The sequence below is a fragment of the Zosterops lateralis genome, assembly GCF_965231275.1.
Source record: "Zosterops lateralis genome assembly, chromosome: 6".
In the NCBI taxonomy this organism is placed as follows: Eukaryota; Metazoa; Chordata; class Aves; order Passeriformes; family Zosteropidae; genus Zosterops; species Zosterops lateralis.
Genome location: NC_139761.1, coordinates 6,631,789 through 6,659,346, shown reverse-complemented (window position 1 = coordinate 6,659,346; position 27,558 = coordinate 6,631,789). Strand labels below are relative to the sequence as shown.

Sequence of the window (27,558 nt, the reverse complement as noted above, 5' to 3'; positions counted from 1 at the left end):
GGATGTTTACTTAGGGCTTGTTAATCAGAGGGGTTAATGATAATTTCAGAGCCAGCTTCCAATTCCTTCTCAAAGGTGTTGATGTTCCATCATGGAAAAGAAGATCCATTTTTGCCCCAGTGCATGCTCATAATTTCACTCATCGAGATACTCCTTTTCTGATCAGGTTATGAAACAATAACCTGCAAGAACAATAATTCCCTTGAAGCTAATCACTGCTGGAAAGGAGAGCCTTGCTTTACAGTCAATGACTTTGATGCCTTGGGTAGTTCAAGTAAAGATCTGCCTTGATTGACAAGACCCTTTCTATAAATTTGAGCAATTAGACATCCCAGTAGCAGCTGCTGGGGAGATCTACTGATCACAAACACAAAGATTGCAGTGCAGGTCTCCTGCTTGCTCACTCTGATATCCTGAGACACCATCTGCAATTTAAAACTGCAAAAAGAATTCTGACTCCAACGGGTTAGGTGAGTCAATGTCTGTGTTTGCTCCCTGTCATAGCTCTGGCTCATGAATAAAGCAGCAGGATTTGCTAAAGTGGCAAAGGATAAATGTTTGATTTGTTCTGAAGTTTGTCTATTTTGCTCTACGTATCTTCTTTTAAAAATAAGGATTTTTAGCATTTTTTTACCCTGTTGAAAGTTATATATAAACATACTCTCTTTAGCCACATGTTAGACTCCAGTGTATACATGGTGACATATATGATGCAAACATCATCTGCTGATCTAAAGCTCTGATGTAGCAAATTTAAATCATTTTGTTTAACAGGAACCTAGAGACTCAAGCATCAGCCAGGCAAATGGCAGTCCCAGCTCACTTAATTTTGGTCTGTCCAGCTGAGGACAAACCCCAGCACACACGTCTGTGCCACATGCAGTAGCTGACTTTCTCAAAACTAAGTGTCAAATCTGGGGTTTCTGAGAAAGATGTATTTAAATGCAGGGATAATCTGTGAATTGTAAAATAGACCTTGTAGCTTAGAGCTACTTTCCAGCTCTCTTTTTTTTTGACTGAGGAGCTGTTCCAGAGAAGTTGTTTGCTTTCTTTACTGAGACAGAAGGCCAACAGGTCTTGGTGGATGCTGAGCTGCTCAGGTGTGAGGAGTTCAGGGTTCCTCTGGTCACCTTGGCCATGTCCCACCTGGTCTGACCAGCTCTGATCTCTGGCTTGGCAGCCTGGGCTGGGTCTGAAGGGACAGAAGGGACAGCCAGCCCCTCTGGCTGCAGCCCTGGGGAAGGAATGGCACAAGTCCAGGGCACAGGGTGTTGGTACTGACAAGTCCAGTAACACTTCTGGGAGATGCTGAGATTATAGCGCAAATTCAGGGGTGTTTGGGTCCCAGCTCTGCAGCTATTGGCTTTGTGTGAGCTCAGGGCAACACAAACAGGGTGGTAGAAAAGCATATGCTGCAAAACAAATCTGCAAAAATGGAGATTTCAGTGGGGCTGAAGCATAGGCTGGTGACTTTGTGTCTTCCAGGCAAACTCCCACTGCTCTGCAGGGGAAGTTTTCACACTGCTGCATTCTGTTACAGACCTTTTCACTGAGATTTTCCACTTCTGGAAGTAATGACCACTCATTAATCCACCTGCCCCTCTTCTCCCAGGCTGGGTGAGGATGGATAACTCTGTGTTTAAAGGCAGGAAAGGCTTCAGCTGAGCCCGTCTGTGAGGATTTAAGCTTCTTTTTCTCCCTCTGCCAAGGTCAAGATTAAGACACAGGAAACGTAGATTTGAGTTCAGAATTGGAATATTTATTATATCTTATCTATTTACAGTATTTACAGACTCACACACTGTGAGCTCAATCTAGCAAGCCGGGGAAACGAGGTACAATGGAGTGCTCCTAACTCTTTCCAAGGTCTCTTAAGTGATAATCACCCAATAACAAGGTGACACCTGTATTAGTTATGTTTTTGACCTAATAATGACCACCCAAGGCCCGCAATGCGGACCTTTTCCACCTAATTACAGAAAACCACTTAAACCCATGAAGAAGGAGGAAGAAGAAGGTGAAGAAGGACAAAGACAACACCCAAAATTCTCCATCTTGACTCTCATGTATTACCATACCCCAAAACCCCAAATTCTAAGTTTCTAGAACATCCATCCACTTGCGCTTCTCACCTGTGCTGGCTCTCCCAACCCTCCCCTCCTCTCCTTTCTGCCCTCAGCATGAAGCTCCAGTTCCTGGTGCTGGGAGCTCTCCTGGTGCTGCTGCTGCTGTCCAGGGGCACCGTGGGCACCAAGGCTTCGGCCATCGACCTGCGGACGTTCGTGGGCTGCGCCGTCAGGGAATTCACCTTCCTGGCCAGGAAACCCGGCTGCCGCGGGCTCAGGGTCACCACAGACGCCTGCTGGGGACGTTGTGAGACCTGGGAGGTGAGCCTGTGCCCCAGGGACACTCAGGAAAAGCCCTCCAAAGACTTTTAGGTTTTTATCTTCTTTTCTCTTAGAGCCAGGATTAAACACCCAAGAGATGTCGTTCTGTGTTTGGGCTCAGGTGTTTATTAATTCTTATCTATGTTACAGTCTCACAAGCTGTGAGTTCAAGCTAAAGTGAAAAATGGCTCTGTCTCTATCTCTCTACAAGGCCTTTTAAGAACAAATTGTCCAGTTATGAAATGATACCTAAATTATTTTTACTTTTAGCCCAATGACCTGTGTCCTGCAATGCTGACTTTTCTATCCAATTACAAAATACCATCCAGTCCCATGAAGAAGAAGGTGAAAAAGAAAGGAAAAATCTCCATCTTGCTTTATATATATTACTATAGTCTAAAACTTTAAACTACAACTTTTCCACGCTGTGACATTACACACTTCTATTCAAACCACACACACACAATCCCAGTGCTGTCATTCAATTTTGGAAGCCTTTTCCAAGGCCTCAGGTCAAATGTAGTGTTCTCTTGGGGGTCAGTGCCTGTTACCACTGAAAGCCTAAAATTCTCAGTGCCCAGGGTCCCAACACAGTGTCCTGCTCCCCTGGCTGCCACTGCCAGTGTTTGTTGTTGGTTGTCCCCTCCCTCCTCCCACTGCCCCACAGGGGAAGGGAAGAAGCCATGTGATGACATTAATGAAGCACTTATGTAATGCTCTTACCATGCAGCCTGAAAGCCTCTTACAGCTTGAACACTTAAGGAGAGGGGGACGTTATTACTTTGCTTGGAAAAAAAAAGTATTCCTTGGAGATTAAAGATGGAGCTCCTGGTTGAGGGGTAATATGTTTTGTTCCCAAAAGCAAATCCCAAAGATGATGTCTGTTTCTAATTTGGTCCAGTTTTTAGTCACAGCCCTGTGTGTAAGAAGTACTTAAGTTTTAGGGGTGTACAGAGGGAGAAAGAAAGAGCATAAGTAGATCCACACACATGCCAGAGAACAAGTTTCTGACTGTCTTTACTGTTCTGCAACTGGAAAGCTCAAGGGCCAATCCCAGTTTAATTTATTCAGAAAACCTCGAGTAACTCAGAGGGATTTTGTCCACATGAACACAAGGACCCTACATAAGTGACCAGAGGAGGAGCCAGGGTCTGTGTGCCAGCCCTGACTCCCCTTTTTCATGCTTTGGTGGCATGAGGGGAAAGGCCACCAGTGGCCAGATTCCACACTGGGATGAGGTTCCTTTAAGGGGTCTCAACCCCTGCTTCTCCCTATTCCCAAGCTCCTCTGGCAGTTCAGACCCTGCAGCCTCTCTTGTTGTATTGCAGCACCCCTGGGGTGTAGTTCAGCTGAATGCACCTGGCTGTGGGTTCAACAGCTTCCAGAAAGCACCATGATGTGTTTGGATAGGGGCTTTGTAAGAGAGAGGGTGTCTGCACATCTTGCTGAAATGTTGCATCTGTTCTCTCCCACTCTGTCCTTGGTTCCCAGGGAGGGCTTTTTGCACAGCACAGAGGGAAAAAAAGAAATCAAAATGTCTCCTGGATATGTCACCTAAGGCAGTGGGCTCCCATTCCTGGGTGTGCTGCCCACTCCTGGAGTCTTTGGAAAATGGGTGTCCCTGTTAAGGAGAAACTGATTTTTCAGCAAAACCAATTCCACTGTGATACCACATGGCAGGGTGGGTTTCCAGGCTCTCAGGCTCCCATCATCTTTTGATGGCCGAAGTCTCTGGCCAGGCTGATTTTCTCAGGAGGAATTGCAGACTTCTATGCTGGCTGCTGTGCCAAGAGCTTTCCCCACAGTGTATCAGCCACTGGGATTTGTGGGAAGTGCAGCCTGACAGGGAAGACTGGACTGGCTGAGAAAAAACCCCAGCCTTTGGCACCTGGATGCATCCCTGCTCTTAGGCAGCTTGTGCACATGAAGGGTTTCCAGATGAATGTGTTTAATGGAAAATCAATGCTTTTGGAAGAAAGCAGCTGCTTTTGGCAGCATTTGGTCGAAACACTCATACTCTGCTAAAACCCAGCTTTTGGGATAATCTTTTCTCTTCCTTCAAGCAGGTTTTAATTGGAGCTTTATGCTTTAAGCAAACTGAAACATGTACATGCACCCAGTCCCCTCCATGGCAGGGCTCCAAGAGGCAAACCTTGAAGGATGGAGCCTAAAATTTATTTCCATGGCCCCTTCCATCCACCTGATCCGGTAGCTCCTCTATTTCCACAAAACCCCCTTGAGGAATCTGGAGCTCCAGATGTTTGCCTTGCATTTCTCCTGCAGAAACCAATCCTGGAGCCACCTTACATCGAGTCCCACCACCGGATCTGCACCTACAACGAGACCAGGATGGTGACGGTGAAGCTGCCCAGGTGTGCCCCAGGTGTGGATCCCTTCTACACCTACCCCGTGGCCATCCGCTGTGACTGTGACCTCTGCTCCACTGCCACCACTGAGTGTGAGACCTACTGACCCCTCCCAGCTCAGCTCAGGCCAGAAGGGGACAAATTCTCCCCCAGATTCATACCCTTGGTCCTTTCTTGGCATTCTGGAGGGTGTGAATCAGCCCAGAATTTGATCTCACCCTGTAATGCTGTTAATCACTGGCTCTTCTGGGCAGGTGAGGCTTAATCCCCTCTCCTCATGCTGCTCAAAGCATTGTTGCTGTAGAAATCCAAAGCCTTACAATAGCAAATCTTGTGGTAAAAAGAAATGCTGCAGTTTCCCTTCCTCCTCATGAGCTTTTCACTCTGTGTGAACTTTCTCCTTGCACAAAGTGGACAGAACAGTTATTGGGGTGTGAAAACAGCCACTGGGATGTGGGAACACCCCACAAAGGCATTGCCTCCTCCATAACAGTCTGATTCATCCGGGGTTTAGCTTCTTCCCAGTAACATAAATGCAGTCACCAGCACTTCCACCACCTCCCCCTCTCAGCCCCATTAGTTAATCTTACCCTGCAGTCATTCAGGAATAACAGTCAAAGAAAAAGGTCTCAAGGCCAATAAAATGGAAATAAGTATTCAGATCACTACCTTGAAATTAGGGGGAATGCATACTCAGCCCTGACTCAGCCAAGGACTTAAGCTCATGATTAAGTGTTTTGCTTAATATCAGTGGACTTTTACAGCTAAACAGGTATTTCAGTGCTTTGCTTAATTGGAGCCATTTCGTTGAAAAAAATAATTTATCTCACGAGGGACAATTCCTGAAAAAAAGAAAAAAAATGGAGAGAAACACATTAAATGTGCAGAACCATCTGCTTTTGTCCAGGGATTAGAGGGGAAATGGCTTCACGTGGATTCAGTGAGACTCTGCAGAGCCCAAGGCATCTCTCCTGACAATTTCCAGAGTCAGAGGGACCAAGCCAAAATGCAACAGTCATGGTTTGGTTTCAGTGAGCCCCTGGCTGAGGTGGTGGGAAAGAGGGGGCTAAGGAAGGGTCTTCCCACAGTTTCCCTGAGCTGCTCAGCTCCATGGAGACCTGCTCCTCTGAGGGTGCACACAGAGCTGGGGGACAGCCAGATGTGCTTGCAGGAGAGCTGTGGAGTGTGCAGGAGGGGTGGGTGAGACAAGTCCAGCACAGGAAAGAGAGCAGATGTTCCACAGGACACTTCACACCTCTTCACACCCACTCTACAAACTTGGGGGACACCTGGGAGCTGCCACAAGAGCCCCCTGTGACCACAGCCACACACAAGTGCCTTTGTTCCCTGGCTCCCACCTGCAGGAGGACACACTCAAATTCATCCCTCATTTCTCCCCTGAGCAAAATGGGAAATCAGGTGAATGAAAGAAGATTTGCCAAGTGGGAGAGGCCCACAGGAGCTCCCAAAACAAAGGCACCTTCTCAGATAGCCATTAGGAGAGAACTGCTGCTCAGAGTAATACCTGCACCTGTCTCCCCCCACTCAGTGCCTTGTCTTCTGGATGCAGTCACCTTCATTTGCAGGGATGCGTGCTTGAAACTTCCCCAGGTGTCCTGTCCACACTGAGACAGATTAAATTTAACCCATAATTTATTAGCTGATATAATTTTTTTTTATCTGTAAAAGCTGCACTGTGACTGAGTAGGAAGAAGGTGATTTTATCACCCTACTTTCTGTAATTCTGAATAGAGACTGCTCTGTCCAAGAGCAACAGGAGCAGGTTTTTTGCTAATGGAGAGTTTAACTACCCTTTAAAAAGTCATCATGTTTTGTCTCAAATTGCACCTTACCATCCCTCTGATATTGTCAAGTGGCATTACAGTGATTGTGGGAAACCTGCAAATTGCTTTGTGTCCTTAATAAACCTCAAAACTGTAGTATGAAAGCAGTTTAAAGCAACGTGTCCCTCTTTCTCTGTGTGTAGAGATTTCTCACGTAGAATATCTATAAACTCCCACAAACTCTTTGCCAGAGCTGTGAACACCTGCAAAACATCTCCTCGGTGTGAAGTCATTTCCTACTCTGAATTTCTCTGATGGAGTCTGGCTGTGCTGCAGGCTCAGGATTAGAGGCAGGGTTAGAAAGTGGCAAACTTCCTTCCTTTGCAGCCAGCAGGAAATCAGGGCTGTACCCAGACACAGGGAGACAGCAGAAACCTCAGCAAGTGATCAGAACAAAACACTCTAGGGTGGGAAAAGGGCTTTGAGTGATGCAGCCAGGCTGGGGAGCAGAAGGGGGAGGTGGAAAGGATGTACTGACTGAAACCAAGGCAGCAAAAGGCCACTTGGAGATGATTTTTCAAGGAGGAGAGCAAAAGAGATGCTGTGGATTTGCCCTGAGAGACAGAAGTCCAATCAACACCAGATTGCAAATGTGGACCTTCCCCCCCCAGAAATTATTACACTAATAGGTCTTAATTCTGTTAAATTCACTTCAATTTTCATATTTAGAATCACTGAATAGTTTGAATTGTTTCTAGTCCAGCCTGCCTGCAAAGAGCAGGAGCATCTTCCACTAGACCAATTCCCCAGAGCCCTGCCCAACCTCACCTAGAATGCTTCCAGGGATGGGGCATCCACCACATCTCCAGCCAGTATTTCACCATCCTCACTGTAAAAAACTTCTGGTAGGAATCAATCCTCTTTTTGTTTAAAACCATTACTCCTTGTCCTGTTACAACTTGTGACCAGGTCTTTGCTTTTCGCATCCTTAATGCTGCAGCTGGGCTGGTACGTCCTGCTCAGAATTTGTAGGCAGACAACACAGCCCACATATCTCAGAGCATGAGAAGCTTCTTCCCAGGCAGACATCACCTCCTTGGGAGCATTTAAATACTATTTAAAGCCACAGATTTAGATCTCACCACCCAACCTGTCCAAAGCAGTTGGACAGCTTGTCTGTATTTGGGATGTGTTTGCACTCACTTTGGTGAGTGTTTGTCACAAAGGCCATGACACCTCAGCTATTCTGTCTCCCACAAAGAGCAGTGGATTTGTTTGTGCCTCACTTTCCCTTTTGGACACTGGCAATGATGCTACAGATGATTTTTTTCCTCTCTAAAGTGCAGTGTATGGACTATGTAAGGCCCCTTGTGATCAGTCACATCTGCCTCCTGCACTGCACTCAGTGCCTCAGGTTTATTTTAGCTCATTTAAGCTGATCAGCAATAATTACTGCCATGCAGTGCTTTGATTTGTCAAAACACCCTCCTGTTCTGTGGCAGCCACAACAATCCACTGGCTCTGGAAGCTCAGTTCTCTGCAGCTGGTGAGCCCAGGCCAAATGACCATGCCAGAAATCAGAGTATATTACCCCACCTACAGACCCCAGTTGCCACGAGAGGGAGGGCAGGATGCCTCCCCAGATGGATGCTCCCTGCACTGGCTGGATTTCTCTTTGGGAGACACAGGCAGCTGCCCCCTGCCCTCTTTGTATTCACATGAAAACTTTGGAACCAGGTCAGAGCAAAGCCCATCTTACCCAACATCCTGCCAGGGAGTGTAGCCAGCCACGGGTATTCAGGGAAATGGGAAAGCACCAGGGCTGCATGGAGGTGTCTTTCCCTTGCCTTATCTGGCAGCAATTTGGGAATTTTCTGCTCTGGGGGATGCCTTTGGCACATTGTTGTTAACCCCAGACATGTAGGTCCTCTGTGCCACTTCTTCCCAGATGAAATCAAGCCATGGAAAGTCTCGTGAGTAATTCCATCTTTCTCTGGGGGAAGGTGAATAAAACATATTCCAGGCTGTGTGCTGTGCCCTCTTGGATTGTCCTGGCTCTTCTGAGGATGTATCCACTTATAGCAGCCTGAGATTTGGGCTGCAGTGCCTTTGTATTAGGAATAAACCTTGATATGCTTTGTCTTTTCTCTGCAAGTGCTCCAGGCAGGGCTGGTTAAACCTGCTGAGGTTCACAAGCTACAGGAACATGAAAAGAGCCTTCCTCTGGTGAAACTTGCTTTGGTCCAATCAAGATGAGGGATGTTGTTCAGGAATGGTGGGATTTCTAGGCTAAACTTGAAGAGCAGACCAGCTGGTCAATGAGATTGCTTCTGGTCTTGAAATAAATTTTAATGAACAGCTGGGTAACAAAGGCACTTTTTTTTTTGTAATTAATTTTGTTATTTTCAAGAAAAACAAGATCCACATCTCTGCACTGAATCCCTGGAAGACTGGAGCCAGTCATATTCTTATTTCCAGACCAGCAGGGCTGTCTTTCCTCATGTAACTTCTCCATCACAGTAAACCTTTCAATTTCCCTCCTGACCCTGCCTGCCCTGGCTGCTGGACCACAGGGTGCACAGCTCATCATCATCCTTGCCAATATGTTGGTAGGTGTTTCTCCTGCCTGAAACATCCTGCAAGGTGCATGATTAGCATCTGGGAAGGTATAAAAAAACACCAAGCAGACCTCCTCAAAAGGATGCTGTCAAAATACTTTGTAATACATTTATTTTGTTAAAATAAACTATGTACAATAAACGATATTAATGTGCATTACAATATACAGTAATTACATGTTTAAAAGATGATAAACAAAAGAGTACAGAATTATGTGCTGTAAATAGGAAATTAATAGTGTTTACATGATTTTTAAACTATGCAGAAAGCATTTGCTTGAAAACTGAATTTCCTTGGTTTGAAATTGTTTTGCTTTGAACTCTGAAGATTTGGTTAATCTTTGAAAAAAAAGGCATACCACTCAAAAGTCACACATACTGCTTTAGTGCCCATCCTTTGGTTTCACCAGCCCCATTTTCCAGCAATATTGCACACAGCAACTTCTAAGAGAGAAAAATTCAGTTGCTCACATCAAGTCAGTGACTCTTTCTCCTAACTGGCAAGCACCAGACTGGTGATGAGTTAGGTCCTGATTTGTGTTGAGGTCATTGCATCTGCTTCATCACAAACTCAATCAGAATAACTTGTTGAACTGTTAGTTTAAAGCATTTCTTAAGGAATAATTTTAAGTATTACTATCAAGTAAGCACAAAAGGAAAGGAATGAAATGTCCTTGTCTTTGTGTTCTCGGGGGAGCAGAGAATCTCTGTGCGGTGAAATTCTTGTGTAAGTGCATCAGCATCATGACACATTAAACTGGATTCAGTTATCCTGGCACTCCATCTCCCTGCTCCTCTCTGCAGCCTTCTCTGAAGTCCTCCAGACACTCAAATACCCAGCTGTGACTCCACAGAGGCACCTCCCAGCCCATTCACCAGCCTCAATCCATATTTTTGGGGCATCAGGGCCACCACACCATGTCTTCCTCTGTGGCATTTCCCACCTGGGCTTGGGTCACTCCTGCTCATGAGTGAGGAAGACTTTGCCAGTGTCTTTCCCCTCTCACACAACTTTTTGTTATTGCTTATTAGTGAAGTAATATTTACAAGTTTGAAGAGGGTTTGGGCTCATTTTCTCCATGCTGACAGGGCAGTTCAGTGCCTGCCAGGTGTGTGATGCAGTTGGAGCAGCTGCCAATTTAGGGGAAAAATACTGAGAGAGATGACATGATAGCCACACTCTGGATATGATTCACCCACAAACTACTTTGACAGACATCAGACAAATTTTTCTACATGTTATCAATACAAACAAATGTTGTGTTGGAAGATCTGGAAACTGTAGACTGGTGACAACTGTTTACTCTGAATTCATTAACCTCCAATCAAAATCAAAATTCATCAGAGTTTGTATCAGTGAGAGCTCAAACTGCTCTTCACCAAAACCACATCAGACCTGGTGTCCTGAATGGGATGAGATGAAATTAGGTGACAGCAATGAGTTTAGGGTCTTTAAGCAGAGATAACCATATGTCTTGAATATTACATAGTTAATGTAACCACTTTCATCTTCAGCTCAGTAGTGACTTAGGTGTTTCAGATCAGCCTCCAAAGGTAAAATCAGCAAAGTCTTTGGATCCCCCAACTCCTTTCAGGAGTCCTTAACCAGCAGCCAGAAGGTATAAAAGATTCTTGGACCTGGCTCAGTGTATTTGTGTGCTCAAAGCTTGGTCAGCCAAAATAAAAGGTCAGAAAAGGAGGAAATAAAGAGACTCTCAAGCATTTTCCACATCAGTCATGTGTGGACCCCATTGAAATTTTCCATGGCCTTCATGAGAATTGAAATGATGCCAAAATAAAGCATCTTTGAAAATCCCACCCTGCCATTATAGTTAGAAGCAGCCAAAGACTGCATTATGGTCTGTACAATCTGGAAAGGGATGGGGATCCATATTTTCAAAGTTAAAGAGATTTTTCACCACTGACAGCAATTCACATGTTTTTTTTTGCCTATTGCTCTGGGTTTCTGAATTAATTTTCCTCTTACAATGAGCTTCTGACTCTTTTTGCTGTTATGGTGTGGTTCCTGGAGCTGCCCAAGGAAACAAAATTTTGTTCCCATATTTCTGAAAGCTTTAACTGAAACAACAAAAAGAGAATTTGAAGATTTTTCGTTGTTGTTGTTCTAGTTATGGGTGTTCCCTTAACAACTTAAGATGAAATTTAAGGTTGAGGATCAAGCTGACTAATTGTGGCTCTGGGCCCTGATTTTGCAGCTCTCCCCCGAAGCAGAAGTGATTCTGTTGCATTCATGGCTTCTAATTGGTGATTTTGTCCTGACTTTTTGGTGCAAAAATATTTCTGTTCCTGTTTTGTTTTGATAGGTGAAGACAGCTGAGATCACAAGCCACTACAGAAACCAGTGGGAGGCTTTTTCCTGCTTTCAGATGGTCTTTATTCACGGAGAGGAAAATAAACACTCATAGTGGAAATTTGTCTTCATTTTTGCAAAGAGCTCAAATGTGTCTAGAAGTTATCTGACGTAGGTCACTCCATGCTCACCTCCTGTCACAGCAGATGCTCCTCCAGTCCTATGGAGTTGTGAACCAACAAAGTGTTCTGTTATTTCCAGATTTTCCTTTTTTGATGTAGGATGAAACAACATTACAGGTCCTTCCTCAGGGAAAAAGAAAATACATGGAGAAAGGCATGTGCAGCCAGATTCCCACATTCTGCCTCTTTGCTTAACAAATGGTCCCTGGGCCAATGTGAGCACATGGATTGCTTCGGTGGGGAAGACAAATGTGCTTTCAGACAATCCTGGCCTGAGACAGATTGATGCCACTGCAAATTATTTTTAATCCAGATGAAGTTTCTGTGTGGTGAGTCAAGAAGTATTTGCTGTGTCACACAGGGAAAAAAGGTACAGGAAAAGGTCATGAGCTCCAAGCAAGGTATAAAAGCAGATGGGCATCTGACATATATGAATTAAAGGGAGAGAGAGGCTGCCCAGGGAAGTGATTGAGGTCCCCATTCCTGAAGGTATTCAAAAGAACACAGGACACCAACACTAGAGGGACTGGAAGAGGCTTTCTGGTAATTAAACTATGAGGATGGGTCACCAATCAGCATTTCTAATGGCCTGAGCACTGCCAGTGGGATTGAATGAGACAAGAACAACTTGGAGACATGAACAACTTGGAGACAGTTCCTTGTGAAGTAAAATTCTCTTCAGTATGAGGAGGACTGCAAAAATCCATCCATTTAATAAAAGTATTTGGAATAACTTTATTTCATATTAAGATGCAGTGCTATATGTTTAATTCTGTGTCTATTTTGAATGCTTTGAGTGCTTCAAAAGAGAAAAATGGTGAGAAATATCAATGTCAGCTGCTGAAATGATTGTTTTGATTGCCATGCTGGACTTGGGATGAAGTCTGTACCTACACAGGGTCTCTATCCAATTGAACAAATGAGAATTGTCCTGATGGGGGTTAGAGCCTTCTTTCTGCCTTCTCCCCACGTTTTCAGAGCTCTGGGAGGCACAGGACAAATGGTGAGATTTTGTGAGACCTCCTTCAAGTCATGCTGGAAGTGGCAGGACTGTCCCAGTTCCACTGTCCTGGTGTTTTCACAGGGCTCTGAAGGGCAGAGGCACCTGTAGGTGGTTTCGATGTGATAGCAACTCTCTGATGAATTGAGATCTCTCTCAAACACCTCTAATATCTCCTTGCAGGGGTTTGCATGAAAATGCTTTGGGAACTCTGTTTGAAACTGCAGCTTCAGGTTAAGAGCTCTTGGTAGAACAGGAAGGTTTCAGAAGAGGCCAAAGGAGATGGGTTTTACAGGACCCAGCAAGTTTTCCAGAAGTTGTGAGTGCTTTTGAAATGACAGCAGACTATTAGCAAAGGCAGGTCTGTCAGGAAAGGCTTTGACATCAGCTGCATTAAGGGGATGTTGTCAAATAACCTGCAGGGATGGTTTCTAACCTTTATGACTCTCTTTAGCAGTGCTCCTTTTAAGGTGAAATTGGGATCTGATTTCTAGCTCATCTCACAGTGAGTAAACCCATCTCCTTTCACCTGGCAGTCCTCTATTGATTTTCTTTCCTTATTACTAATGGTGCTTGAAAATAACTTGAAGTTTGTATCTGTGGCCTTATGCCTGCACTTGCACCATGTCTGGTGTTGTGGTTTTTCTGAAAATAAGCTTCACTGCCTGTTCACACGCCATCTGCTGCTTTTAAAAAAGGCATTAGGTATGACTTGCCAGATAGTCAATGACTCTCCTTACATCTGCCTACAATCCCTTTCTAAAGCCTCTTGGCCTGTGCTGTACCTGCCTGCCCAAAAAAAGTAGTTTAATAGGGCAGATCCTTGAGAAATTGCCACATTTCATGGACAGGTGTGTGTACATAACGTAACATGGGGATAATGTTTATGGGACCTGCATTAAACATGGCTTTTCAAAAAACGTTTATTTTTGCTGGAAGAAAAATTAAAATAAATGGAGTGCAGAGGTCATTTCTCAGTGGATTGTGACCACTCTTCCTCTCTTGCAGCTCCCAGAATTCAAACTTCGGTCAAAATCAGTTTGAACTTTTACTACCTCACTTTGTCCACTTTGCTCCATTTTGTAAGTGCAAAGAAACTCCTGGTTAGCCTTAACGTTTTTTGTATGTATATTAGCAGTTTTCTATCTGCCTCCTCTATGCAAGGATTTGTTCAGGATGCTGCAGTTTAACACATTAGGACAGCAGCATTTTAGCTTCTCCATCACCTCATGTTTGGTATTTAATATCCTTCAAACCACTGCAGTTACATTAATGCTACAACTTCCCACTTGATTTTTGATTTTACTGCCTGTCCTGTGCCGTTCCATTGAGATGAGCAATCACCCCTGGTACTCAGTGGCACACAAAAAACCAATTTGATTATTTGTGGCTTTCCCTGAAGCATGCCAGGGTGCTCCATTTCTCTTTTCCAGCATGCTTGTTACGTTAGGATGGGCTCAGCTGTCACTCTGGATTTTCTATTTCCTCTATTTCCACATTTTTTTAAGCTCTAAGAAAACCAGGCAGCTCAAACCTGAGCATTTGCACTGTGCTTCAGCTAAACCAGACTTCACCTTCTTCCACCAGAGACTCATACATCACTCTCCAGCAACCTACATGAGCTAAAACAATCATCCTCATTAATTTCCACTGAAGTAAAAGGCAGCACAGTGCAGATATAACCTCCCTGAAATCTGCTAAAGGCTTTTTTTTGTTGTTGTTGTTTCAGTGGGATTCTAGTCATGTTGTAAGCCTAATTATTAATTTATTTAATCCATGTCTAGTTTTCCTTACCCTCCTCTAATATATTTTTTCAAATTATAGTTCAGCTGGTAGTGTCCTGTTGAGGTGAGCACTCACTGCTCTGCCTGGGCATGGACACAAACTCTGTGCCATGGCATGGACCCCTGCACCTCACTCTGAGCTGAGTTTTAGCAGCCAGGCCATTTGAAGCCAATGCCTGGGACATAATATAACCAAATCTAAAATATGCACAAAAAATCACCAGCCACAAGTAGAATTTGTCTGTCTCAGGTATGGCACAGCTGTGTTTTCGTCCATGTTTGTGTGCAAGGGGAAAGGGATGGTGGGTAAAAAAAAGAGCAAAGCATTTGCCTCTAGTCTGGTGGCTTTTGTCAGAGAGAACTGTTGGTTTCTACCTGGAAATGTTTTGGGGTGTCAGAGCTGATTTCTGTAGCTCTTCATGGTAAACTGGGAATTAGATGATCTTTGAGGTCCCTTCCAACCCAAACCATTCTGCAATTGTATGAAATGGAATTTTTGCTGAAGGAGGAGCTCAGATTCCTAAGCTTGGTCCCAGTGCAGGACTGGACACTGCTCCAAGCCTGGTCCCTTCCATGTGCCCTGGGTGCTGTTCCCATTGTCCTGCTGCACTCACTCATCACTCTGGGCATCACCAGCTCTAGAGTTCCCTGGTTTGTCTGGTGACTGGTGTGTTCTCAGTCAGGACTTTGTGATTCCCAAGAGGAGAGGGCTGCCAGGCTCCTGGAATGGGGCGCAGAGGAGGATGATGCACTGCAGTCACTTGCTCCCTCCTGGCACTTCTGGACACACTGGCTACAGACACAGCTTTTGCAAGGAGCTACCTCTTCAAATCTGTGTGTGCTGGTGCTGGGATTTCCTGCTTGGGCAATGAAATCCATGACAAGGCTCATGGCACTGCCAGGGTACCCAGAGGCAGCTGCAAGTAACAAGACTTTGAGTTCACCTCTGAGTGTCTGTGCTACTGTGATGTGCAAAGCTGCAGGATCCTGGGAGAGGCTCCAGTAAAAAGGCAGAATTTCCCCAGCAGCAAGGGGAGATCACAGGAGCTTCCCTTCCCCTGTGGGCTGGATTTCCCATCTCCATGCTGTTGGCTGCAGCTCATCATCATGCACTGGTGGAAAAGTCCACTCCTGAGGACTGCAGCCATGCTGCAGCTCAAGCAGCACACTCTGTGAAGGGGGAAAAATGGGAGCAGAGAGAGAAGAAATGAATGGGAGGAGGGAGGCTATAATAAGTCAACAAGTTCACAACTCCACTTTGATGAGGTTTTTTTACAGAAATACTTCATAAAAAAAAGGATAATTTTAAGGCAATTGGATCACCTCAAAGCACTTAAAGCTAGTATGACCTTTGGCTTTATTTTTTTTCTTCTGTTCTTGGCTGTTGGGTGAGACGTAGAAATCCAGCTGATCTATAAGGTAAATTCTCAGTTGCCATGGCAATGTGTCTCATTCTTGTTCTCAGTTGGAAGAGAGATTGTTCCATGCTGCTATTTCATGTCTAGGGCAATATTCTTTGGTGGCAGAATTCCTTTGTTTCAGTACATTCATGCTACAACTCTGTACTTCCTTTCCCAGCTTATGGAAACATGGCTCAGCCTGAACATTCCTCTGTAAAAAATACAGTTATTTGCATTTTTTTTTTAGTTGTAAGAACATTCCTTAAGTCTGGAGGTAAATGTTGATCCATTTTGATAGCTTGGGTGCAGCAAACATCCTGATCCTGTGAAGTTTGACCATTAAGTGAAAACAAACTGGAATCACTCCACCTTTGCTTCCATGTGGTTTGAACAAACTAAAGTATCTCTTGAACTAGCAAGTCTTATAAAAGAAAAGCAACTTTAAAAATACATCCTACCTATAGTGTACATCTTACATATTAGATTTCTACAGATCTCCACGTGCTTTCAGTCAATTCCGATTCAATTCCTAAGGACTGCAAATTCCAAATTTTAATCAATTCCTACTTAAGGCCACAAAAGGATTTCTCCTGTTTCTTTTGCTGTCTTTAGCTCTTTGTTTTGTCACAAGCCATCTTCACCTCATTCCTAAGGTGGGGAGCCAAGCAGGCATCCTAGTTTCTGTAGTCTGCAGCAGTGGGAACAGGCTACAAAACAGCTCTGGAGGGTTAGGAAAGCGCAGAGACAGGAGTTGGCCAAGGGGGATACAGCTTGGAGGTTTTCCAGAATGGAGAGCTCCATTTTTGGGTAAGAAGGACCCTTTTCTGGTCATGTTCCCCGTTTCAGTTGCATGTGACCTTCATTGCCTTTCTAACCTGCTTGGTTTCACTGAGCTCAGCTGGCTCTGCTTTCCCAGGGGACGTCACACAAGGGTGCAGCATCTGTGGCACCTGGCACAGCGCTTCTTCTTCTTCTTGGGGTGGAAAATGGTCATGATTGCCTCATCAAAGACAGTCTTAAGGCCTTTCTGGGTGAGTGCTGAGCACTCCAGGTAGCACTGGGCTCCGATCTGAAAGGGAAGAGGGAAAATGAGAGTTGGGAGAGACACAGTGATGCTGTTCCAGCATCATTCTACTCCTTAGAAAGGGGTCAGACCATTTTTCTGTTTTGTATCTGGCTGACTGTGGGATGAAGGGACAAGCTCATGGGGTCATTCTGAGCAAGAGAACAAGAATCAGCATCAATATGAGTATCTCAGCATATGGGGGTGAATGGGCTGCAGGAATTCCCTGCACAACCCTGCAGAGAGAGAGGGCTGCACCCATGTTTGAGTGCTGGACCTGGAGCTTGGCCAGCACTCAAACACAAACAGGCTAACACAAAGTCTGCCTGTGCAGCTGGGGAGGCTTCAAGGAAGTGCTGGGGTGTAGCTGGACTCCTTCACACACTTGGCTCTTCACTCTTGTGTCCTGCCTCCTCCAGTCCAGGGGAGCTGCTACCTGGGGAGAGCTTCCAGCTGGTTTCTGGGAATAGGGAAGCATCATTTTGAGATAGGAGTGTCCTGGGTATGCTGATGTGACACAAACACCTACAGAGGCCTGGGAAAGCAGCCTCAGCTTATTCAGCAACCTTGTGGCTTATTCAGTTTGTTCTGCTCATTTGGATGCTCTGATTTGGAGGGCCAAGGACAATAATAGAACCTGCAGCATATAAGGGGACAAGGCCAGGATCCAGAATCCTGCATCCCAGGGCTTGGGGAATGCTTCTAACCCCCTGCCTTTCCAGGAGAAATGGACCACCACAGAAACTTTGGGAGCACCTTCTCTGCTGCCTCAAGTGCAATGGATAAGTGGGAACCCAGTTGCCTGTGAGTTTGTAAGGGATAGGGAGGAGTTTGACAGGAGGTGGCTGCAGAGAGGGGTTTGCCACTTGCACCTCCAGGCAGAACCCTGAGCAAGAAACACTTGATTTAGATAAAATAGGCAGTAAAATCTATTTTGATATCCATTTGCCAGCTGCTGTCCTTAGAGCTTGGTCATGGCACCTGCCAGAGATCAGAAGTGTTTGGACAGTTGTCTCTGGCACATGGTGTGATTTTTGGGGTTGCCTTGTGCATGCTCAGGAATTGGACTAATTGACCCTTCTGGAACCCTTCCCCCTCAGGATATTCTATGTTTGAACTGATATTGCAGCAGAGGAACAGGCTCAGGGGCCACAATGTGTGCCTGGGTCCAGCCTGTTTGAACAGAGGCTTTAATCTCTGTCTGGGGCCAATGGGCCTTGGAGGAGCCTTGAATGAAAGAAACCCAGTGGAAAGCTGTGATCAGATCTGTGGCATCAGAAGAAGCTGTTACCTCCTTTGCCAGCTTCACTCCATGCTCGTAGGTGAGTGGTTTCTCCTTCATGTAAAGCAGCCGTGCCAAAGTTTTGGGATCATCCCGGAGGTCAATCTGGTGGAAAGTACAAAAAACCCCCTGTCCTGTAATTCTTGAGGTAGTTATTCATGGCTTTACAGACCCACATCAGGGCATCTGTATCATTCCTCAACTCAGGTGATACTTCAGAAATGAATTGCACCTTTATTTACCTTTTAAATTTTTTTTTTTTTTCAGTTTACCATGAATTAGTTCTCCTTTGCAGGTTATTGGGCCACAGCTCAGATGGTACAGGAAAGAGCCCCTTGTAGGGGACACTGCTGCAACCCTGCACTAGATCACCCAAACCGCACCCTGACAGGCCAGACAGACACAGCTCAGTCTGACTCAGAACAAAATCCTTTCTTTCTACAGAAAACATCAAAGTGAAGTATTCAGGCATTTCAAACCTGTCCATTTTCAGACTGTGGGATCCAAAGGATAATGTTTTTATTTTTAAATTAGTGTTTTAGGTTATTCCAGTGTAGAAAACAAAGGCAGTGTTTGAATTATTTGCCTTTCCTGTGGCATGAAGATTTTCATTTTGACCAGAATTTGATCTGTTTCTCTAATTTGACTTAGGTTACTGTCCAGTGCTCTGGCATTTTCCATATGGTTGTAACCACACCCTCACAGTCTTTATCTACTTTGTGTCTTGGTAACAAACTCATATAAGGGAATTTTTCTTTGATTGACAGATTCATAGATTTTAAGGCCAAAATAAAGGGGTTTGGTCATTCAGTCTGACAATCACTGTAACACAAGCAGGATGGTGAGTCACCATTGTAATGCTGATGTAAAGACATGAAGGGAGGCCACTTCCTTCCCATGACATTTGGCTAATTACTCCCATTCTTAAAATTTAGTTTGAAGTTTAGCTTCAGCTTCTGGCCACAAACTTTGATGTTTTTTTTTCCTTCTCTTTAGAGACCTGAACAAAACCTTTTGTCCCCACAGGTATTTATGACTTGTTGCCACATTAAAATACATTTGAATAAAAAGATGGGATGAGCTTTGCCAGTTGGGACACCTGCATGTTGGCTTCCATTCCCAGTCCCTGAATTTTCCTCTAATGGGAAAATTTGGCTGAATTTCCCACGAGTTAAACAGAGAACCCTTCCAGATGCTCATGAGAAGCTTTACCTGTGTCCCTATGAGGACGTAAGGCACGTTGGGCATGCAGACCTTCAGCTCAGGCACCCACTCCTCCTGCACATTGTGGTAGGAGGCAGGATTCACCACAGAGAAGCAGATCAGGAACACGTCTGTGTTGGGGTAGGACAGGGGTCTCAGCTGGTTGTAGTCCTCCTGCCAGGGGAGAGCAACAAGAGTGTCACAAGGAGGGGATGCCTGCAGGTAGGGCTGTCACATTGGGTTTGATGCAGTCCATATTCCATATGTCCATATTCACTCACCCTTCCAAGCTCCAGGTCACTGCTGGAGAAGGGGGAACCACCTTTGACAGCACAAGAGTGTTGATTTATCAGCATTTTACCAAAAAGAGCTGTAAGATGCCCCATCTTTGGAAGTGTTCAAAGCCATGTTGGACAGGGCTGTGAGCAGCCTGGTCCAGTGAAAGGTGTCCCTATCCCTGGTGGGGTGTGTGTGTGTGTGTGGAATTAGATAATTTTGAAGGTCCCTTCCACCTCAACCATCCAGTGATTGTGTAAACAGGTTTTGTTTGTGTTATCTGTGGAGCTGTTGGTGCAGAAGGTGATGATGAACAGTCCTGTGTGGTGCACAGCAATGTGCCAGTCAGCAGGAGACATTCATCCTGAAAGCAGAAAGCAGATCAAATCCAGCCTGCAGTACCTGGGTACTCACTGGGGGTGATTCAGTGTTTCCACAGGCCATGGAGGGTGGAAGGAGAGAGGTTTTCTCCATGGGCTAGTGGTGAAGAGGGTGAATTTTCAACCATTTGAATCACAGCTGTGATATGTCATGAGCTGGCTTTGATAGCTGAGTTTCAAGGAAGAATTTAGGTCTGTTTTCAGGCTTGAGAAGCTGAAAGCAAGCAGAGGTTTTGCAGGCCATGTGAAAGGGATAGCCTGGCTCTTTCTGACAGTGGGAGCATTTGTGGCTGTGTCTGGTGGGTAATGTTCAATGAAACCTGTTAGAAAACTTCAGTGCAATGAAACAGATGCTTTTTAGAGGGGATACATCTGTTCCAAGAGCTTTTTTAAGGGGTCCAGAATTAAAAAAAGGGGAAAGAAAGACAAAGCTAGAGTGTGGGAAAAAATAATACATACTGCTGTCAAGCCTGACTGCAATGTAGATCTGCAGTTTATAGTTTCTGCATTCTGGACAAGTCTCAAATCTCTGCAGTCTGGTCGCTTTTGGTTATAACTGTGTGAAAATTCAACTGGCGTGGATTTGCTTTGCAGATGCAGACTAGTTAATAAAAGGAAATAACTAGTTAATAAAAAGGGGTAAAAAAGACACCTGGGTGCTGTTTCTCAGACTCCAGAACATTTATTTTAGGCAGGGAAACCCACATTAGGGGGAGGAACAATGCAAGCTGCTGCCTGTCCTGCAGGAGAAGGCGCTGCAGGACTGTATCAGTGTGTGTCAGAATAGGTGATGTTTTACTGCAGCCTTGCTTTTGCCTTGCTTTGGTTGGGTCAACAAATTAGTTGTGAGTTGAGCCTGGTAAATCACCTTCCTGAAGTCTCTTTTTCCCTGACTATACAGTAATAAATTGGCCCAGACTACTTCTGCATCAACACTAGTTTCCAAAATATACTAATGAATAACTCAAAAACTTTTGGCACCAACTCTTTCTAAAAAAATCTCCAAAACTTTAATTATTTATTCTGGAAGGAAGCATGAGCCCAAATTTAGCTCTGTGTCATGAAATAAAAGTTTAAAAAAGCATCCTAAAGCATAAATAAAATGCTTTGTTTTGTCTAACTGGAAGTTCATTGTCCCAAGCCCACTGTGACAGGAAGAGTAAATTCCCATTTACTACCTCCAGCCCTCACAGCCACAGTATTTAGGTTAAAACCAGAGTATTTTTTTAATACTGACATAATTATGTCTTTTCAGTAGCATAGCAAGTGTGGATCTCAAGAAGGATTTTCAAGAAGAGATGTTTGGATATATCATCCACCTCCCAAGAAAGAGGATTCTCTACATTTAAGGAATAGCAGGAAAAAACCCCTCAGAGATATTTGTGGGTACACCAGTGATGCAGTTCATGAAGAAGCAAAGTCAGTGACAGGAGATCTATCCAAGGCTCTGGAGATGTCAGCCAGCTCCCAGCAGAGGTTAATAGAGACAAAGTGGGTGCCAAGGTGATGGGATCAGAGAGGAAATTGCATTGTAGAGACAGTTTTATGTGGATGCTGTGGGTTAGGAAACCTTATTTTAACCCAGAACATCAAACCTGAGACCGATTGTGGCACAGACACCCCGGGCTGATGCAAAGATTCTTTCTGTGCTTTTGGTTTAGCTGCAAGTGAGGCTCCTGAACCAGCCACGTGGTGGCAGCAAGCCTCAAGGAATCCTCAGCTAGGAGTTTTGGGAAGAAATTGGCTAAATATAGCCAATTCCAATATTCCAGACGTGCATATTTAGAGGGCCTGGGACTTACAGTACCATTAAAACTACAGATTAAAGCCATGAGCTCTCTGCCTGGCTGTGACAGCTACTGGAGCATGCATTTAATTTTATTTTCCTTGTTCCTTCTGAATCCCTAGAAATCCTTTTTCAGGAAGAGCATTCCTGATCTGAGCTATCACATTCCTGATCTGAGCCATCAGCACAGAGCATTATATAAGTTGCAAGCAGGGGCAGCCTTGCATCTCACGGCAGAGGTCTCACCTCCCACCAGGGCATGGGGGGTTTTCACAGACAGGTTAAAACACAAATATCATGGCTAAGAGTTGATCTGGGCTCCTGTACATGTACAGGCTCCTCCAGACCACACCAGACAAGACTCTGTACCTGCTCTTCAGAAGGTTATAAAACCTTGCAATGGACATTTAGAAAAGTCAGACCTACAGGGGCATTTCTCATTCAGAGATGGTTGAAGTCAAGCAAATAAATAATACAAAAAAGGGACTGGACATTTGCATGGGTATAGGGCATACCCAGAGGAGTTGCAGGGAGTGACAGTCATGTTTGGGAAGGGACTTGAGTCCTTGTGGGCTTGGGCTGTGACTGATCAATAATTTATTTTTATTTATTTATTTTCCCAGCTCGTGTTTGCATTGTGTTCACTGCTATTTAGGGAGCTCGAGGTTTCCCAGTTAACATTGCCTGGCCACTGGTTTGCCTGGAAATGCCAGTGCCAGCCTGGCCTTGCTGTCTTATCTGCCTGTGACTTGCCAGGGCTGAGTTCAGCTGGTGCTGCTCCCTCTCCTCCATCTCAGCCTTCAGCTCAGCAGTGTTTGGGTCCCAAAAATGCAGCAAAACTGGCTTTTGTTTTGTTTTTGTGTTGTTGCTGTGCTGATCTCTCATACACTCTGCTAAAGCATTTTGCACCTGAGTCCAGCCCAGCAAAACAACCAGTTTTTTCCTCCTAGGACTGTTTGTGCCAGGGATACAGAAAGCCAGATACCTCAAATCTGGGGTCTCTGCCAGCTCTCCCTTCAGGCTGACAGAGGGTCCTGCTGCAGGAGAACACTTTCCAATTGTTATTTCATTAGCATATGTTTTATAGCATCGCAGTGTCAAGGGCTATTTCTGGCTATGACTTCACACTGATGCCTTTGGAAAGCCACACAGCACACAAGGAGAAGGAGGGAGGAAACAACCCAGATGATCTGTTGTTATAACTGGAGCATGTGGGAAGCATCATCCCTCCAGCCTCCACGGAGACAATCCAGTCATCAAGGGCTGATTCACGCTCTGAGCTCTGGCTGGATGGCCACATCCTCTGGACCAGGGGCTGGAAGGGACATGAGCTTAGAGAGTGACAGAAAAGGTTTTGAGGCAGGTGGTGAACTGTCTAGTTTGAAGCAGGGTCTGGCAAAATGATGTGGAGGGATGGATGGAGGGGTGAGGCTTGTCAAAGAGACAGCTGAGTGTTCCTTCTGGCTCAGGAGGACAAATGAGAGGAGGTGTTGCTGTGGAAATGGGTGGCAGGTGGAACTGTCAGCCCTACAAAACAAGTAGGAATATTAAGGCACGGGGTGAAAACTGACTGGGAATGAATATAACTCCAGTCTGCCTTGCAAAGACTTGCAGGGCTGATGGATCATGACACAGGCTCTGAGTTCTGAGCTTGTGAACACAGAATAAAGGATTGAACAGGCTTTGAACATGGGGCAAGGACTTGGGTCATATTTTGGGACTGGATCATGTGTTTGCACCATGTGGAAGGGAAAGATATGTGGTCTGTAAGGGCCACCAAACCAGCTAAGACTGCTGCTGCCTACAGAAACATGATAAGAATAAAATTAAAGAAAGTGAAACCCAAAGCATCAAAGCCCCAGTTCTGCTGAGTGCAGGTTTTTCTGGAAGTGACAGTCTGTTCTGGTGTGGGTTTTTTGATCTCTCTGCACAGTGCTGCAAAGTATATTCTGCAAGAAGTGGCCTTTTGCAGACAGGAGGGTCTCCTTCTGCACTGTTTGTGCCTTTCATAGCAGTCAGCCATGGGCAAAACCACAGCCAAGAAGAGCTCCTGGTGAAAGCAAAGCCCTGCATCCAGGGCTGCTGGAGAGAGAAGCAAATTCCCAATTCTGCTTTCTCTCCTGCTGGCTTCAGTGTCAGCTCTGACTGGAGGAGCTGGTGGATGTGGGTTACAACATTCCCAGTCTGCGAGGAACCTGGATCCTGCTCCCTCTGCTCTCAGCAGATGATTTTTTGCAAGGTTTCTATACCGACTATGTCCCTTTCTTTATTTTGTCACTCACCAGCATTTGGAGTCAAGGAGAGGGAAATTTCATCACAAAAAATATGTTGCTCCCTGTACTTTCTTCTGCCCTTCTGCTGGCAGAGCAAAGCAGTGAGAAATAACTTCTCCTCCTCTCCAGGGAGTGAAATTATTCTGCAAGCTTTGGGTGCAATCACACCATATCAGAGTGTGGACAGTGGAAACAGCAAAAGCATCCTAAATGTAAGTAAGCATGGGATACGGACTCTCTTGTAATGGACACCCTTGTCCTGGGAGAAGAACATTGGGATAGATGCAAATCTGGATGAGTTACCACTTAAGAAGTCAACAGCTGGTGACTGATAGACTGGTGCTGAATTATACCAGTTTTCTGATCTTGAAAAAGGGAATTATTCTCTGTATCTTCAATGCCACCATGTGGTAAAGGTAAGAAAACACTGACTACACAAAATATTGTTTTTGCAATAGGAGGTGGATATATGGGGGTTGCACAGCCTCATCAGGCTTTGATTTTTTGATTAGGCAAAACACAGTCTTAGGGATGAGTGTATTTGTGTGTATTTTACTGCTAAAACAGAATGGAAACAAAAGGGAGAAAGTCAGCAGTTCAACCATTACAACTCAAAACTGATTTTTGTTATTTGTGAAAAAAAACCCCAACAAACTCCACAAACATTACAAACAACAAACCCCAGTGTATGATGGTAACAAACAAACCATGGGAAAGGAAAATGACAAACTTTTTGCAGTCCTTTACCTGCCCTGCAGTGTCATAAAGCCCCAGCAAGTGTTGTTGTCCTCCCACAGTCACGGTTACTGGAAGAAAGAAACAAGAAATGTTGTTTATGCACAAACCAGTGGCCTCATTTTGATGTGTTTTAATCCCAAAATGCCAATAGACACATTAGCACGTGTGTTCCACTGGGTATCCTGAACCAAGCACATCCATTCAACCCAAACTGAAGGCAACAACAAAAGCAAACCCTTTGTGCCAAGAACTTATTTCTGTATAGAGAGCCAAGGGTGATGAGCTGCACACCCTGCTGCCAGCAGGGTCCCTGAGACAGAGGAATGTTTGCCTGTCTCTGCAGCCACCAACTGAACATCCTGGACTTGAAAGCACAGGATTCCTTCCTCCTCACCATGGGCACTGGTCATGGATCATTTTATTTGGGAAGTTTTTTTTTTATTATTTTATTACTTCCAGGCTGTGAAGTGATGAAACATTCAGCAGTGGCTGGTGTTTGTTGGGTCTCACTGGAGCTGCAGCTGCCCTGCCCTGTGCCATCACAGGTGAAATGACAGTGTTTAGTACCTGGGGCTATGTGGTGGATGATTTGAAGGACAGGAAGGGAGAGGAGTTTGAAGATTTTCAGGGATGTTGACCACACTCTGTTGCAAATGAAGGAAAGCATGGCTCAGTTTGTTGATGACATCCAGCATATTTACTCCTTTAGCAGAAATCACGCTGAACTTCATTTTGAGCCCATTGACAAATTTTGATATTGAGGAAAATGTTTTCTCATCGCCTTTGGATGAGTCCCATTATTAGCTGATTCCTGTAACCAGAGTTATTTCGTGTAAAGGACATGATCTGGGTTAATGACATTTAGTTAACCAGTTAATCTGCTTAAATCATTACTACTGAACTGGAAAGAAAGAGGGGCAGTCCAGTTCCACCCATTAGTCAACAGGAAGCCTTCAAACATTAGTCAGGAAGGTTGCTTAAAATAATGATATTGTTGCAGCATGTGGACATTTAATTTTTTTAAACATGAGGACAAGTGGCTGAACATAGGAATGAACACAAACTTTGTCAGGAATGGGGGAAAAGGCTCAGACTGGTGCCCATCAGGTGATCATAACTTGCAATTAATGAGGGGTGGGAATGAGTAATAGTTATTTTGGACAAAAAAAAAAAAAAAAAGAGAGAGAGAGAGAGACTTAAAGCATCATGCAGTATCTTGCTGATTTTTTCTTTTTGGTGATAAAATTTGTAGGAAAAAAGCAGCTACAAATTTATGGAATTTAATAGCTCCTGCACTGGGGAACAATGTCCTGTTCGAAATCTCTTGGACTGAAAGTCTCTGTAACTGGACAGGCTGATTATTCAGCAGCTTTATTTGCTTGCAAAGAGACCCAGCAGTGTTGTCAGCACATAAACAGAGCAAACCTGACATCCTGCAAGTACAAAGATGAGATTAGATGATGATGAGAGCAGAATGGGCTGCACTCACCCACTGCTGGGGCTGCCTTGGCTTGTGCCCTGGAGTAGGAGGTGGGGAAGGGGAGAGAGTTCCCTCTCCTCCTCTCAGAGGTAGCTCTGCACTGTGCAGCTCCCAGGGGAACTCATGGACATTGGGCATGGATACCCAGGGGTGGGAGAGCTTGGGGAAGGAGTGCAAGAGTGGGGAGATGGGCACTGACACAGACAGGAGACAGTCCAGATGTCCCATCCTCCTCCTTCACAACCTGACTCAAATAAAACAATTAAAAATAATTCTCCCTGGCGCCGCAGGGAGGATTTTTTCAACTTCTTGCGGTGCAGGGAATCCCAGAACGTCCCAGCAGGGGTATGAAGTGTGTAAGTTACTGGCAACACTCCTGCTTTTTATAGCTGCCTTCTCAGAAGCAGTGGGGGTTACAGGTGGTCAGCACAGCTCACCGGAGGCACAGGGAAATGTGCTTCTTTTTCTCCCCCAGTTGCAACCTTGGCAAGCCTCCAACCTGCCCTTGTGCCAAGAAATGCAGGAGCCAGACCTGCTCTGCAGATTTTGCTCTGCTCGAGGACCAGCTGTGGGAAGATGTACCCTTCAGCTGAAGGCAGTTTTCCAGCTGCAATGCACAGCTGGCTGAGGTGGGCTTTAGGAGGACACGTGGTTTCCAGGACTGCAAACACCAGTTGCACTGTCAGTCCTTGGTGGAATTTGCAAGGAGCCTGCAGAGCTCCTCCAAAGCAGGATGCTCTTAGGACAGCTGTGAGGCACATGGAGGTGCAGGTCAGGTGATGTTTCTGATGGATATGAAGAGGCATGTGCCATTCATCAGTGCTGACAGGGTTATCCAGCTCTGCCACTCCTGCTGGCTCACCCTGCGCACAGACAAACTGGGTTGGGTCCTGCTTGCAAAGATCAGCTCACGTCTTCAGTGCTTAAAAACTTGAAAGCTGCACTGAAATTTGCTCTGCTGTGAAGCTTTGCTGGCCCATCTCTTTCTTGGTGGCATCTGACTGAGAGAGCTGCGCTGGCACAAAGCCCTGGTGCAGACACGAATTGCTGCCGTGTTCCAGTAATTAATATGGTTTGGAGATAAGCTCTTTGGATAGAGGATCAGTCCACCTTGAGTGTGCTGTGCTTCGCCAGAAGGATATAACTCCCAGACTCTTATCTGTGCTTTGTGGTCCATGAAGTCACAGTGGATGTTTTGCAGCAGGTCTGTGGAACCACACACTGAGCAGTGATTGATGGTTTGTG

At 45.1% G+C, this 27,558-nt stretch overlaps 2 protein-coding genes across 2 annotated transcripts in view; one reads left to right on the top strand and one right to left on the bottom strand.

The window, feature by feature from the left end:
- Positions 1-2,180: 2,180 nt before the first annotated feature.
- On the top strand, positions 2,181-4,859 carry GPHB5 (glycoprotein hormone subunit beta 5; the record flags this gene model as incomplete). The annotated part of the gene is made up of 2 exons (XM_083863986.1): positions 2,181-2,387; positions 4,671-4,859. The coding sequence occupies 2 exons, from the start codon at positions 2,181-2,183 to the stop codon at positions 4,857-4,859; spliced, it is 396 nt and encodes a 131-aa protein (XP_083720112.1).
- A 4,419-nt stretch (positions 4,860-9,278) lies between these two features.
- The window catches only part of RHOJ (ras homolog family member J), a 61,354-nt gene continuing 43,074 nt past the window's right edge, over positions 9,279-27,558 (bottom strand). The window contains exons 2-5 of the mRNA XM_083863055.1: positions 24,843-24,901; positions 19,390-19,554; positions 18,187-18,282; positions 9,279-16,901 (exon numbers count right to left, since the gene is read on the bottom strand). Of these exons, the coding sequence (XP_083719181.1) occupies positions 16,755-16,901; positions 18,187-18,282; positions 19,390-19,554; positions 24,843-24,901 (467 nt within the window). The 3' untranslated portion in view covers positions 9,279-16,754. The remainder of the gene's footprint in view (positions 16,902-18,186; positions 18,283-19,389; positions 19,555-24,842; positions 24,902-27,558) is intronic.